We start from the raw sequence: 13,952 nt of genomic DNA, 5'->3' as shown, positions 1-13,952 counted from the left end.
CTAACACACAACAAGCTTTGGCCAATATAAAGATCGCAGTATTTTTCCATGTTTTAAAAAACCTGCGTATCCTTCAACCTCTTCGGGATCTGATGAGGCTGACCTGCCTCCCAAACTTCTCTTGTTCTAACTTTTATAAATGGGGTTTCAGGGTCCCTTTTTCGTACCAGGCTGTTCCTAACCATTTCTCCCTCTTATTCCTCCCGATCTGGCCAACCCCAGACCTTTGTGGCATTTTCCAAAAAAACTACCATTTTGCTTCTGGTTTTGCTTCTTTAATAAACCAGGCTAGGAAGAAAAAAAGTTATTAGGGGATTTGCAAACAAGAAAGATTCGGGTAAATTTCCTCCAAAGCAAAACAGGACAGAAAGAAACACTAATCAGCAGGCGAGGTTTTATCACATGATGCTTAAAGCGTCAGTAACATTCAGATGTGACGCACCAGCGGTGGGGGGAAACAACCCAACTCAGGGTCATCAACTTGCAGCGCCGGACTCGCAGCCAGATTTGAATGGCATCCCTTTCGACAGGCAAAATGGAACAGGTTGGTTTTCCTTTAAGTAAAAATCTTTTCTCTCTCTTTCTCTCTCCCCCTCCCCGTAAGAAGAACACGTGAAAGAGAAGAATGAATAGAAGGAAAGGGCTGAACGCAGCGCCTGCAGGGAGTTGTGGTCTTCTGGAGCGCGAAGGCTGCTGGGCGTTGTGGTTTTGCAACTATGGCTAATCTCAGGCTGGATGCGGCAAGAATATCCGCAGCGATCGCCACCTTGCGGGTGGTGACCGATCGTGTGATGGGAGTAAGCAGGATGTGGCGAGGCAGACCGAGGTAGGGGGATAAAACAAAAATATCCTGCTATTGTTTGGCCCCGTCACAGGAATTTTAAGTAATAGCTCTGTGTGACATCTTACTATCAGCCTTCCTTAGACTACTATTCTCCAAATCTTGGGATACTTCTCTATTGTCTTTGCTTGTCAGAGAGTCACAAAAGTTGATCACATGACCCCAAGGACACTGCAAATGTCATAATTATGAGTCGGTTGCCAAGCTTCTGAATTTTGATCACATGACCATGAGGATGGTCTAATGGTCATAAGTGTGAAAAATAGTTATAACTCACTTTTTAAAGTGCCGTTGTAACTTTGAACAGGCACTAAATGAATTGTTGTAAATTGAGGATTACCTTTATCCATTATCTAAAGCAAGGAATACTTTCAGGATAAATATACAGGTAGTTCTGAACATAATTTTGCTCATAAGTTCTGTTAATAAATTGCTGCAGTCATAAGTAAAGACCAGACCTGGTTTTTCAAGCATTTTTATGGCAGTCATTAAGCAAATTATGAGGACCTACTGTGAATCTATTTTCCTAAATGAAAAGAAATCTGAAAATCGGCAAAAAAACATTGCAGATCACAATCACTTAACTGTGAGATGCTGCAACTGGTTGTAAATGCGGGCCAGTTGCCAAGTGCCCAAAATGCAGTCATTTGACCACAGTGGGGGCAGTGCAATGTTTTACAACAGCCAGACATGATTTAAGGACCCTAAAGTACCCTTTCTGACGCATCATGATTTAAACAGTCATTAAATGACCAGTCATAAGTCAAGGACTACCTGTCTATCAAGAAGATATGTATAAGGATTGATTGTTTTATTTATTTATTTATTTATTTATTTTCTGTTTTAAAGCAGGATAGATTTTTTTAAAGTATTAAGTAGCAGATTCATTAAAAACTGCAGATACATACGAAAGTGTAAGTGAGCAATGTGCCAAGGTTCCAAGTAATGAACCCAAACCATTCAGCACTCTGAGACTTTCACCTTTCTCAAAGGTCGGTTTTATTGAGTACGTTATTTCGACACGAATGAAAATAAAACCAGCTCGAAATATTTCCCACGGTTTTAGCATAATTCAAGAAAAGATAATCCCCCATTGTCCAATTAGGTGTTCTGGCATCTTCTTGGTAACTCCCCTCAATCTTTGGCCAGCACCTGTTGAGATGACCTTGGTTCCCACAAGGTGGTCGGTTGGCGTCTGGGCTGACATTCCAGACTCCACACACACACACAGTGTGGCAATCTGGGAAATGAAGAGATGGCTGCATCAGGCCTGAACCGTTTCGAAATGGACACAATGCCCATTGCCTATTTGATGGAGAGAGTTAATAACGCTCCATAACCACAACCATAATCATTGGGAAAGTTCATAACTCTCCATAACCATAGCAGCGTGGTCAGAGCTAGTTTGGAACAACACTGGATCATAAAAGAGCCTGAAGGCCCCAGCAGAGAAGCTGCCAGCCATTAAAGATTCCTTTTTTCTCCCCCACTTCCTCCCCTTAGATTTCACATCTTTGTATTCTGAGCCTGCTGCAGCTGTTAATGCTGTGCCAGTAGCTTTACTTTCAGCCAGTTCCTTCATAGTACATCACATACCATTTTGCTTGTTTCTTGTTTTAAGAGGCTGTTTGGCAGTAGGAAGGCTGACTCACAGGAAGATTGAGGATTGGTAAATGCAAGCTAAATATCAAACAGGATTTTTTTTTTAGCCATTGGCAGTGGCTGATTGCTGCTCCCTGTAGTTGCAATCCTCTCAGTTATCTATAATGTGATTTATTGGTCTGTTTACCAACTATCATGGATAATCCTGCTTCTTTTTAGTTTCTTCTTTGCCAGATAAGGCATAGCTTCCCCCTTCTTCTGTTTGCCAATAAAATGTAAACCCTTTCATGTGTTTGTCCATAGGTATTTCTACTGCATCCAATTTATAATTGTAATTTTAGTTTGGAAAAAAATAGCAGTCCTTTTCAACTTTGAAGTTTTTTTCTGCAGGATGTGTTTTGTGAAGAACAAGGTTTACACTCATGTATAACAAAGCCATAATGCAGTTTGGCTTTGTTAAATTGACTCAGGTAACATCATTTGCAAACCATCACCTCTTTTATTACACAACACTATTAGTAATGATTTAACGTAGATTGACTGAAATAGAGGAGTATTTAAGAGGACAATCAGGCACCTACAAATTTATCTTTTTCAGTTTGGAATACAGTTTTTAGGATTATCTGCAAGAAAGCAGGACAAGTTATGGCAAACTCCACTCCAGTGGTGAAATCTGAACTGGTTTACTACCGGTTCAGTGGCTGTGCATGCGGTCTGCGCGCCAAACCCATGCTGTGCGTGCGCATGCACAGTGCACACCTTGCACCAAATGCGAGGTGTGTGTGCGCGCGCATGCAGTGCACGCCAAAAGGGAGGCATGGGAAGGCAGGTAAGTAGAACCGCATGTGCAAGGGGTGTGTGTGATCAGCAGTGGCATGCGATTGTCGGAGCCTTTTTTTATCTTTTAAAATATCTTTTATCTTTTTTATCTTTTACAACCTATTCAGCCAAAAGGTTGTAAAAAAAATGCTTTTAAAAGTTAAAAAAAGGCTCTGACGATCACGCGGCTCAGCTGTGATTGTCAGAGCCTTTTTTTTACCTTTTAAAAGCGAACAAGGTGGAAAGAAGAGGCGACCGGGCAACCGGGAGATTGAGTGGGCATGGCGGGGGTGGGGGGCAGGGATTTTTGCTACTGGTTCTCCGAACCACCCGCCGCCATCGCTACCGGATCTACTGATCCGGTCCGAACCGGGAACATTTCACCCCTGCTCCACTCCATAATAACAGTGTTGCACAGGGCCCCTTCCTTTACTTACTTGGGTTGTGATATTATTATACAATGGAGGTTGAGTAGATAGGCATTACACTTATCCAGATGCCACAAAAGCAATTCTTTTCTTGCTGGCAAAAAAAAAAGGTCAGATAGTCCAGCAGGTTTCTTTTTTGCCGGTAACTCAATTACCATCTAAGAACAGACTTGATCTGGCTAACTTGAGTTTCTGTACTAAAAGACAAAGAGAACTACATACCCTCTATGTCTATTTCCCTCTCTTGAACATGTAATTTAGACAAGTGAGGCTTTATCGTGATATATTTCTTAATAAACCTATTTTTTGCTTCAAATGCCACAACCGTTGATTAGCATTTATTGATAGTTGGACTAAGCCCATTCCTGAATTACAGAAAAAAGTGTTTTCAACAATTTATTTTTAATGGGGCCTGTTTTATTTATTTATTGTTTATATTTATATACCGCCCTATCTCCCAAAGGACTCAGGGCGGTTTACAGGCATTTAAAAAACAAAAAATACAATAAATACAATTCTAAAAACAATTAAAAAACTTATTCAAAAGCCTTAATTAAAAATATAAAAATTAAAATTAAAACCCAAGATAAAAACCACAAACTAAAATCTAACTCAGTCCTGCGCAGTTAAATAGATATGTTTTAAGCTCATGGAAGGTCCAAGGTCCAAAGCTGACGAAGTCCTGGGGCAGTTCATTCCAGAGGGTGGGAGCCCCACAGAGAAGGCCCTTCCCCTGGGCGTCGCCAGACGGCATTGCCCCACTGACGGCACCCTGAGGAGTGCCTCTGTGCGAGAGCGCACGGGTCGGTGAGAGGTATTCGGTAGCAGCAGGCGGTCCCGTAGATAACCCGGCCCTATGCCATGGAGCGCTTTAAAGGTGGTCACCAAAACCTTGAAGCGCACCCGGAAGGCCACAGGCAGCCAGTGCAGTCTGCGCAGGATGGGTGTTATACGGGAGCCACGAGGGGCTCCATCTATCACCCGCGCAGCCGCATTCTGGACTAACTGCAGCCTCCGGATGCCCTTCAAGGGGAGCCCCATGTAGAGAGCATTGCAGTAATCCAGGCGAGACGTCACGAGTGCGTGTGTGACCGTGCATAGGGCATCCCGGTCCAGAAAGGCGCAACTGGCGCATCAGGCGAACCTGGTAGAACGCTCTCCTGGAGACGGCCGTCAAATGATCTTCTAGAGACAGCCGCTCATCCAGGAGGACGCCTGTTGTGAACCCTCTCCATCGGGGCCACTGACTCGCCACCGATGGTCAGCCGCGGATTTAGCTGACTGTACCGGGATGCCGCATCCACAGCCACTCTGTCTTGGCGGGATTGAGCTTGAGCCTGTTTCTCCCCATCCAGACCCGCACGGCCTCCAGACACCGGGACAGCACTCGATAGCTTCGCTGGGGTGGTCCGTGTAGAAAAGTACAGCTGGGTGTCATCCGCATACAGCTGGTACTTCACACGAAACCACTGATGATCTCACCCAGCGGCTTCATGTAGATAAAGAACAGTAGGGCGAGAGGATCGACCCCGCGGCACCCCACAAGTGAGGCGCCCGGGCCGACCTCTGCCCCTGTCAACACCGATTGCGCATCGTCGGAGAGATAGGAGGAGAACCACCGATAAACGGTGCCTCCCACTCCCAATCCTCCAACCGCGCAGCAGGATACCATGGTCGATGGTATCGAAAGCCGCTGAGAGGTCTAATAGGACCAGGGCAGAGGAACAACCTCATCCCTGGCCCTCCAGAGATCATCCACCAACGCGACCAAAGCCGTCTCCGTGCTGTAACCGGGCCGGAAACCGGACTGGAACGGGTCTAGATAGACAGTTTCATCCAGGTGTAAGGGAAACTGATATGCCACCATACTCTCTACAACCTTCGCCGCGAAGCGAAGGTTGGAGACCGGACGATAATTACCTAAAACAGACGGGTCCAGGGTAGGCTTCTTAAGGAGGGCCTCACCACCGCCTCTTTCAAGGCGGCCGGAAGACGCCCACCAAAGAAGCGATCGAATCGCCTGAGCCAGCCTCGTGTCACCTCCCGAGTGGCCAGCACCAGCCAGGAGGGGCACGGGTCCAGTAAACACGTGGTGGCATTCAGCCTACCCAACAACCTGTCCATGTCCTCGGGAGCCACAGGGTCAAACTCATCCCAAACAATATCGCCAAGACCACCCTCGAGCATCTCTGTTGTAATTCTTTCAGTATCCTCTTAACAATGCTTGTGATTAGGAGCGTATCTTCTAACAAAACTTAAAGCTTATGATAAATAATACATTGTTAGGGCATTGAATTACTCTCAAATGGAGAACTTTATGCGGTAAGCTATCAATACCCTGTTCTTTCTGAGTTGATGGCCATTATATTTGGTCTGGTTCCACAGCCATCTGGCTACATTGAGCCTGTCTTTCTCTAGCATTCTTCCTTGCAAGCACTTTGGTTTCTCTCTGCCTTTTGATATACACCCTAGCAGCACTGTTTCATAGAAATTGTGTTATATGTGCTGGTGAGTGTTTGTTAAAGTTTCTTGCAGGAGATTTTTGGTTAGTGGGGACTGAATCCAGGTGGATTCCAGGTGCATATGCACCAAGACAAATTCCTTGTGTGTCCAATCACACTTGGCCAATAAAAAATTCTATTCTATTCTATTCTATTCTATTCTATTCTATTCTATTCTATTCTATTCTATTCTATTCTATTCTAACTTTGCTCACTTGGCGCAAAGGGGACATTTGAGAATTCTTCTTTAAATGACTGCATGTTGGCACTGAACTGGTTCAATAAGTTAATTACATTCAGGGATTCACCAGATGGATCAGAATGAGATACCTTAAAAAGATTTTATTTCATTAACCACCACCACTCTTGGATGAATAATGCTTATCTTATTTTCTTTCAATTCTGTTTCATGATAGATTTATGGACATATAAATCTTATCTGCAGAATTTGTGGCCATCTTTGCTTTTCAGCTAAAGACAGCTGACCAGTGTGACTGACTGCCAAAGACTCGATTCCTTTGTTTTTTGCAGATTTCACATGAGAAGGAAATTTGGGCCACCCTTGTGATTCCATCTTAAAGGACTGGTGGATGCTTTAAAGCGAATTCACTGATGATGGCATCCAATCCAATTTACTTTCCAATTTACTTGGAATTTACGTTCCAAGGGAACATCTCAATAGATAGGAAAGTTCTTCACTGCTTCCCTCTAGCCCAAAACGTTTTCTCAAAACCTGCTACAATATGTCGGGACACCCTCCAAGAAGATTTTCAGCAAGAACTGGAAGACTTTACGAGGAAAAAAAAGAGCAGATTTCTTATGGTGCACTGTTGGATTTTCCCCTTAGGTCAATTGTTTTTATTTTCGTGTTAATTTTTAATGTAATTCTTTTCTTGCCGTAGATAACCCGGCCCTATGCCATGGGCGCTTTAAAGGTGGTCACCAAAACCTTGAAGCGCACCCGAAGGCCACAGGCAGCCAGTGCAGTCTGCGCAGGATGGGTGTTATACGGGAGCCACGAGGGCTCCATCTATCACCCGCAGCCGCATTCTGACTAACTGCAGCCTCCGGATGCCCTTCAAGGGAGCCCCATGTAGAGAGCATTGCAGTAATCCAGGCGAGACGTCACGAGTGCGTGTGTGACCGTGCATAGGGCATCCCGTCCAGAAAGGCGCAACTGGCGTACCAGGCGAACCTGGTAGAACGCTCTCCTGGAGACGGCCGTCAAATGATCTTCTAGAGACAGCCGCTCATCCAGGAGGACGCCTGTTGTGAACCCTCTCCATCGGGGCCACTGACTCGCCACCGATGGTCAGCCGCGGATTTAGCTGACTGTACCGGGATGCCGCATCCACAGCCACTCTGTCTTGGCGGGATTGAGCTTGAGCCTGTTTCTCCCCATCCAGACCCGTCGGCCTCCAGACACCGGGACAGCACTCGATAGCTTCGTTGGGGTGGTCCGTGTAGAAAAGTACAGCTGGGTGTCATCCGCATACAGCTGGTACTTCACACGAAACCACTGATGATCTCACCCAGCGGCTTCATGTAGATGTTAAACAGTAGGGCGAGAGGATCGACCCCGCGGCACCCCACAAGTGAGGCGCCTCGGGGCCGACCTCTGCCCGACTGCGATCGGTCGGAGAGATAGGAGGAGAACCACCGATAAACGGTGCCTCCCACTCCCAATCCCTCCAACCGGCGCAGCAGGATACCATGGTCGATGGTATCGAAAGCCGCTGAGAGGTCTAATAGGACCAGGGCAGAGGAACAACCTCATCCCTGGCCCTCCAGAGATCATCCACCAACGCGACCAAAGCCGCTCCGTTGTAACCGGGCCGGAAACCGGACTGGAACGGGTCTAGATAGACAGTTTCATCCAGGTGTAAGGAAACTGATATGCCACCATATTTCTACAACCTTCGCCTTAAGGTTGGAGACCGGACGATAATTACCTAAAACAGCCGGGTCCAGGAAGGCTTCTTAAGGAGGGCCTCACCACCGCCTCTTTCAAGGCGGCCGGAAGACGCCCACCAAAGAAGCGATCGAATCGCCTGAGCCAGCCTCGTGTCACCTCCCGAGTGGCCAGCACCAGCCAGGAGGGGCACGGGTCCAGTAAACACGTGGTGGCATTCAGCCTACCCAACAACCTGTCCATGTCCTCGGGAGCCACAGGGCCTAACTCATCCCAAACAATATCGCCAAGACCACCCTCGAGCATCTCTGTTGTAATTCTTTCAGTATCCTCTTAACAATGCTTGTGATTAGGAGCGTATCTTCTAACAAAACTTAAAGCTTATGATAAATAATACATTGTTAGGGCATTGAATTACTCTCAAATGGAGAACTTTATGCGGTAAGCTATCAATACCCTGTTCTTTCTGAGTTGATGCCCATTATATTTGGTCTGGTTCCACAGCCATCTGGCTACATTGAGCCTGTCTTTCTCTAGCATTCTTCCTTGCGAGCACTTTGGTTTCTCTCTGCCTTTTGATATACACCCTAGCAGCACTGTTTCATAGAAATTGTGTTATATGTGTTGGTGAGTGTAGGTTAAAGTTTCTTGCAGGAGATTTTTGGTTAGTGGGGACTGAATCCAGGTGGATTCCAGGTGCATATGCACCAAGACAAATTCCTTTGTGTCCAATCACACTTGGCCAATAAAAAATTCTATTCTATTCTATTCTATTCTATTCTATTCTATTCTATTCTATTCTATTCTATTCTATTCTATTCTAACTTTGCTCACTTGGCGCAAAGGGGACATTTGAGAATTCTTCTTTAAATGACTGCATGTTGGCACTGAACTGGTTCAATAAGTTAATTACATTCAGGGATTCACCAGATGGATCAGAATGAGATACCTTAAAAAGATTTTATTTCATTAACCACCACCACTCTTGGATGAATAATGCTTATCTTATTTTCTTTCGGTTCTGTTTCGTGATAGATTTATGGACATATAAATCTTATCTGCAGAATTTGTGGCCATCTCTGCTTTTCAGCTAAAGACAGCTGACCAGTGTGACTGACTGCCAAAGACTCGATTCCTTTGTTTTTTGCAGATTTCACATGAGAAGGAAACTTGGGCCACCCTTGTGATTCCATCTTAAAGGACTGGTGGATCACATGTTTACAGGTCTACTTTAAAGCGAATTCACTGATGATGGCATCCAATCCACTTTCCAATTTACTTGGAATTTACGTTCCAAGGGAACATCTCAATAGATAGGAAAGTTCTTCACTGCTTCCCTCTAGCCCAAAACGTTTTCTCAAAACCTGCTACAATATGTCGGGACACCCTCCAAGAAGATTTTCAGCAAGAACTGGAAGACTTTACGAGGAAAAAAAAGAGCAGATTTCTTATGGTGCACTGTTGGATTTTCCCCTTAGGTCAATTGTTTTTATTTTCGTGTTAATTTTTAATGTAATTCTTTTTCTTGCAGAATATTAATGAAAACAATATGGTCAAACCATCTAAAATGAAGGAAGTGTCTGGTCCAATTTATGTTGGTAGAGAAGATGATATTAAAAAGCTCCAGAGAACAACAGCCACGGTCCACGAGAGACAAATTGTTATTTTCTACCATGGTGGACACTTTTATGCTCTGGATTGCCGCTGTTACCGTAAGAACTTTAAAATGATGTGCATTGAGGCATATAGAGGCTATATTTTAATATATCTATTAAAGTAGCTACATTCAGTGAGAACAAAGCAAGTCCCTTGCTGGGTTAATGCACATATTCTTTAGTCCTGTATTCTTCTTGGATAGCAAGATGCAGTTGGGAAGCTCATAAGCAGGGAATGCATGCTGTATCCCACACCTGTTTATGTTCCCCAGCCATTTGTACTCAGACCTATAGTAGCTCTGAAACTAGAAGTAGGGTACAACCACCATAACTAATAGCTCGGGTCTAATATATTTTTATCTTTTAATAGATGCAGGAGGTCCCTTACATCTTGGTGAAATAGAGGTAGGTAAACACAATACCCACTTAATATGATAGGTAATGCAGTAACAAATGCTTTCATATAAATGGAAGCATCAAAGAGTGGGGACATTGCAAATACAATTGACTAAATGATCAGAGACCATTTGTAGGTAGACAATATATGTGTCTATTTCTAATGTTTATAAGGTAATGAAAAATGTTTTTGTTTTTCCCTTGCGTCTGTAGGACATCAATGGACAACCATGCATTATTTGTCCTTGGCATAAGTATAAAATAACTTTGAATACAGGTGAAGGATTGTATCAAGCAATAAATCCCAAAGAACCATCTGCAGTACCCAAGTGGAAATCAAAAGGAGTAAAACAAAGGACTCACAAAATTACCGTGGACAACGGAAATGTTTATGTGACTCTTTCAGATTTACTGGAGTATAAAGAGTCCGACTACTATGCTGAAAAATACAAAGCAGAAAAAATTGCAGAAAAATAACATTTTTAAATAACATTTTACTTCATAGGAACTTGGATGAAAAAACTCTTGAATATAGGTAGACCTCTTACAATTACAATGGAGCTCAACATTTCTGGTGCTAAGTGAGACATTTGTTAAGTGAGTTTTGCCCCATTTTACAACCTTTCTTGTCACAGTTGTTAAGTGAATCACTGCAGTTGTGAGCTTAGTAACAGTTGTTAAGTGAATCTGGCTTCCCCATTGACTTTGCTTGTTAGAAGGTCGCAAAAAGTGATCTTATGACCCCGGGACACTGCAACCGTAAAAAATATGAACCAGTTGCCAAACATCTGTATGTATGTAAAACACGTGACCATGGGGATGTTGCTATGATCAACTGTTTGAAAAACAGTCATAAATCACTTTTTTCAGTGCTGTAACTTTGAAAGTCACTAAAGGAACTATGGCAAGTCAAGGACTACCTGTATAAATTCTAGTCTTATTATTGAAAAGTTTTTTTGTGATAAATTTGCTTAGTAACACTCCCTTAGTGATGGAGGTTTTTGTCCAATATCTGCAGGATCTTGGGAGAATTATTTCCAGAATATTTTCAAAACAAAATAATCCAGCTGGGACATCTTTTCAAATGTCCATACTCAAATCAAGGATCTCATTTCACAATTAAAATCCAGAATAGACCTGGAAGGAGATGTTATACACCCCCCCACCCCAAGATTCATTAAGGGGAACAAGGACTGGTGAGTTAGGGTTGGTTGTCCTATTTACTCCAATAAACATCTCAGCATGCTTTCTTTCTGAATGGAGCTATGTCATTGTTATCCAATCCTATGGAAACAAGAAACTAGTTTATGCTACCATTTTTGACCCATCAGCCAGCAAACTAAATAATAAATGTACTTACAACTATTGAACCAGGCTGCAAGTGAAGGCATCTTAGTTGAGGAGAAGGGACAGTTTAGAGTGGATTAATCAATTCTTAATCACCATATGGTCATCCACTTTTTAACTAAGAAATACTCTTTCCAGCCCAAAGCCTTTGGGCTAATTCCTAGGGAGAGGGTGTGAGAAAACCGAAGAAAATTTTAATAGATTTAAATTTTCTGAACCTATTTTACAAGTTTTTACTCTAAGCAGAAAGTGAAAAAGCCCTCAGTTCTCTTCTCACTACTGAGAGATGACACGATAATGATCTCCTCTGCACATAAAAAAGGTAGGACCAACTAATAAGGGGAGGTGATGAATGAGAGAAGACCTTTGCTTATTAACATGTAAATCAAAAAATAATTTCTGCCTCACCCTCTCTGACCAGGTACTGTCCCCAGATCATTGTCTTCAGCCATTCTATGGATCAGCACTCTTCATGCTCCTCTGTCTCACACACAGATCCGCCATGGTCATTTCAGCCCAAGAAGGAGGATCTAATTCTCAAAGTAATGTTGGAGTGCAGGAATTAAATGAAAAGAAGCAACATTTCTTCACAGTATTTGTGTGACACTATCATAATATATAATAATATAATAAGAAAATTAAGGAGAATGCTATCAAGTAGGTATACCCTTGCAAATACCTTGGGGCGGGGTTCCCCCCCCCCAGATTTTAGTATCCTGAGAACTTTTTGATAATTGGTAAGTGCTGTTCAGTGTAGCTCCTCAATTATTCTGAGTTTTGTTTTCCATTTAGAGAGAGCTCACTATATCCCCGAAAGGGATATTCAAGGTTGCTCCCAGCTTTTCTACAATGGCCAGATCTGTACTTTTAGAAAGCTTTGCATCCTTGAAACCATTCAATTTAAGCTTATTAGAAGTACTCTTCCAGTCCCATGATGTATTACAAATGCTGCTTTTTGTTTAGATATAGGCTTGGTCTTTGTGGGTACTAGAGCCTGGTACTATCATTTTAAACAATTGCAAATGCTAGCGTGTTTCCCAGTTAATTTGATGCCTGCCATTGATTCTTCAACCTGGTTTAAAAGGTTGAAAACTTTACTCTCTAACTCTTTTGTGTGGAAGTGTTTTTGAAAACAGAAGCATTTCTAAGTAGTGTATCTGAGACACTGATCTTCAAATTATTCTCTATATGGTTCCCAGTTTTGCAAGACTTGGGGTCTTTTCAAATGGATATGAGCTACCCTGGTACCTCTCTTCCATCACAGTCCTGAAATTTTGTTGACTCTTCATTCTGGCCAGGCTGGATGCATTGCCTTCTGCTTTTTTTTGAGGTTACAGAAATACTCCTAACACACTTAAGAGGGCATCAGGATGACAATACTAGCTCACCTGAAGCTTAAAAATTACAATGTATATTTTCCTCAAAACAGACTTTCCTTGCAATGGAATTCTTGTTTAACCCTTGTATGAAAAATGTATTTAAAAGCATTATCAGTGTAAATAAATGGAGATACCGTTTTTCCATGTTGTGTATTATGGATCTTTAAATAAAGAAATATTTTTATTGTGAGACTCTCATCCTTTATCTCGTACGCATGGTACTTATTGACTCTTGCTGTAATGGCTTGTAATACGTCAATTATTTTGCAGTATAGTTCCTCTTAGTAAGGGAGGTAGGCCACAAAAGTCTGCTTAATGCAAGTCAAACAGATTATTTGCATTAACCAGGAACTCTTTACAGGCCCTTCTAGGAAAATGAGCTTTTGAGGGATTAGAACACATGCACACAGTAGATCTGTAGGCTTTAGTAATCCTTTCTATCACTAGTATGGTAAACCTATGCAGATCAGTAGCTGAATTCCTGGGCAAACACATTTCCCTGCTGCTTGAAGCCGACATTTTGGAGACTTTTCTTGTTTTGAATCTCAGCTGTCTGGGAGGAAGTTATGAGAAGAAATCTTCCAGTATCCAGGACAGAATATATTTAATTTAATTATTTATTTATTTATTTATTTTGTCACAACAGTATATATAAGCATCACATAAAAAGATTATATAGTATATAGACATACATATGAGGTAATATAAGGAAGTATAAGCATATATATATATAAGAAGAGAAAAACAAAAACAAGCAAACAATAGGACAGGAACGGTAGGCACGTTTGTGCTCTTATGCACGCCCCTTGTAGTCCTCTTAGGAATGGGGTGAGGTCAATAGTAGAAAGTTTTTGGTTTTTGATATCCTAATCCAGACTTGCCCCTGCATTTGTTCAAGCTGACTCTCTTGAATCCTACTTCTTTTTCTCCAAAATACCTGTGTATGTGTTTTGTTGCTGTGTGTTTTTAACTGTAAATACCATTTTAAACAGACATTTTAGTGCTAATTTATATTTTGGTGGGTAGTAATTTGCTACTATGCCTCAGGTCTTTTAATGACTACCAAAATTAA

At 42.5% G+C, this 13,952-nt stretch overlaps 1 protein-coding gene across 3 annotated transcripts; it reads left to right on the top strand.

The window, feature by feature from the left end:
* Positions 1–439: 439 nt before the first annotated feature.
* RFESD (Rieske Fe-S domain containing) lies at positions 440–13,062 on the top strand. Of its 3 annotated transcripts, XR_009153817.1 has the most exons (5): positions 440–544; positions 9,635–9,815; positions 10,129–10,163; positions 10,368–11,823; positions 11,923–13,062. XR_009153817.1 is itself a non-coding variant. In XM_058172616.1 (4 exons), exons 1-4 carry the CDS (start codon positions 512–514, stop codon positions 10,629–10,631), a joined length of 513 nt encoding a protein of 170 aa, XP_058028599.1. In that variant the 5' UTR covers positions 440–511; the 3' UTR covers positions 10,632–13,061. The 3 variants fall into 3 exon arrangements, 2 of the variants coding, with proteins under 2 accessions (XP_058028599.1, XP_058028600.1); XM_058172616.1 differs by having other exon boundaries at positions 10,368–13,061; XM_058172617.1 differs by lacking the exon at positions 440–544 and adding an exon at positions 551–826 and having other exon boundaries at positions 10,368–13,061.
* The last annotated feature ends 890 nt before the right edge of the window (positions 13,063–13,952 follow it).

Source organism: Ahaetulla prasina, chromosome 2, assembly GCF_028640845.1.
Source record: "Ahaetulla prasina isolate Xishuangbanna chromosome 2, ASM2864084v1, whole genome shotgun sequence".
NCBI lineage: Eukaryota > Metazoa > Chordata > Lepidosauria > Squamata > Colubridae > Ahaetulla > Ahaetulla prasina.
This window is presented reverse-complemented; position numbering and strand designations above follow the sequence as displayed.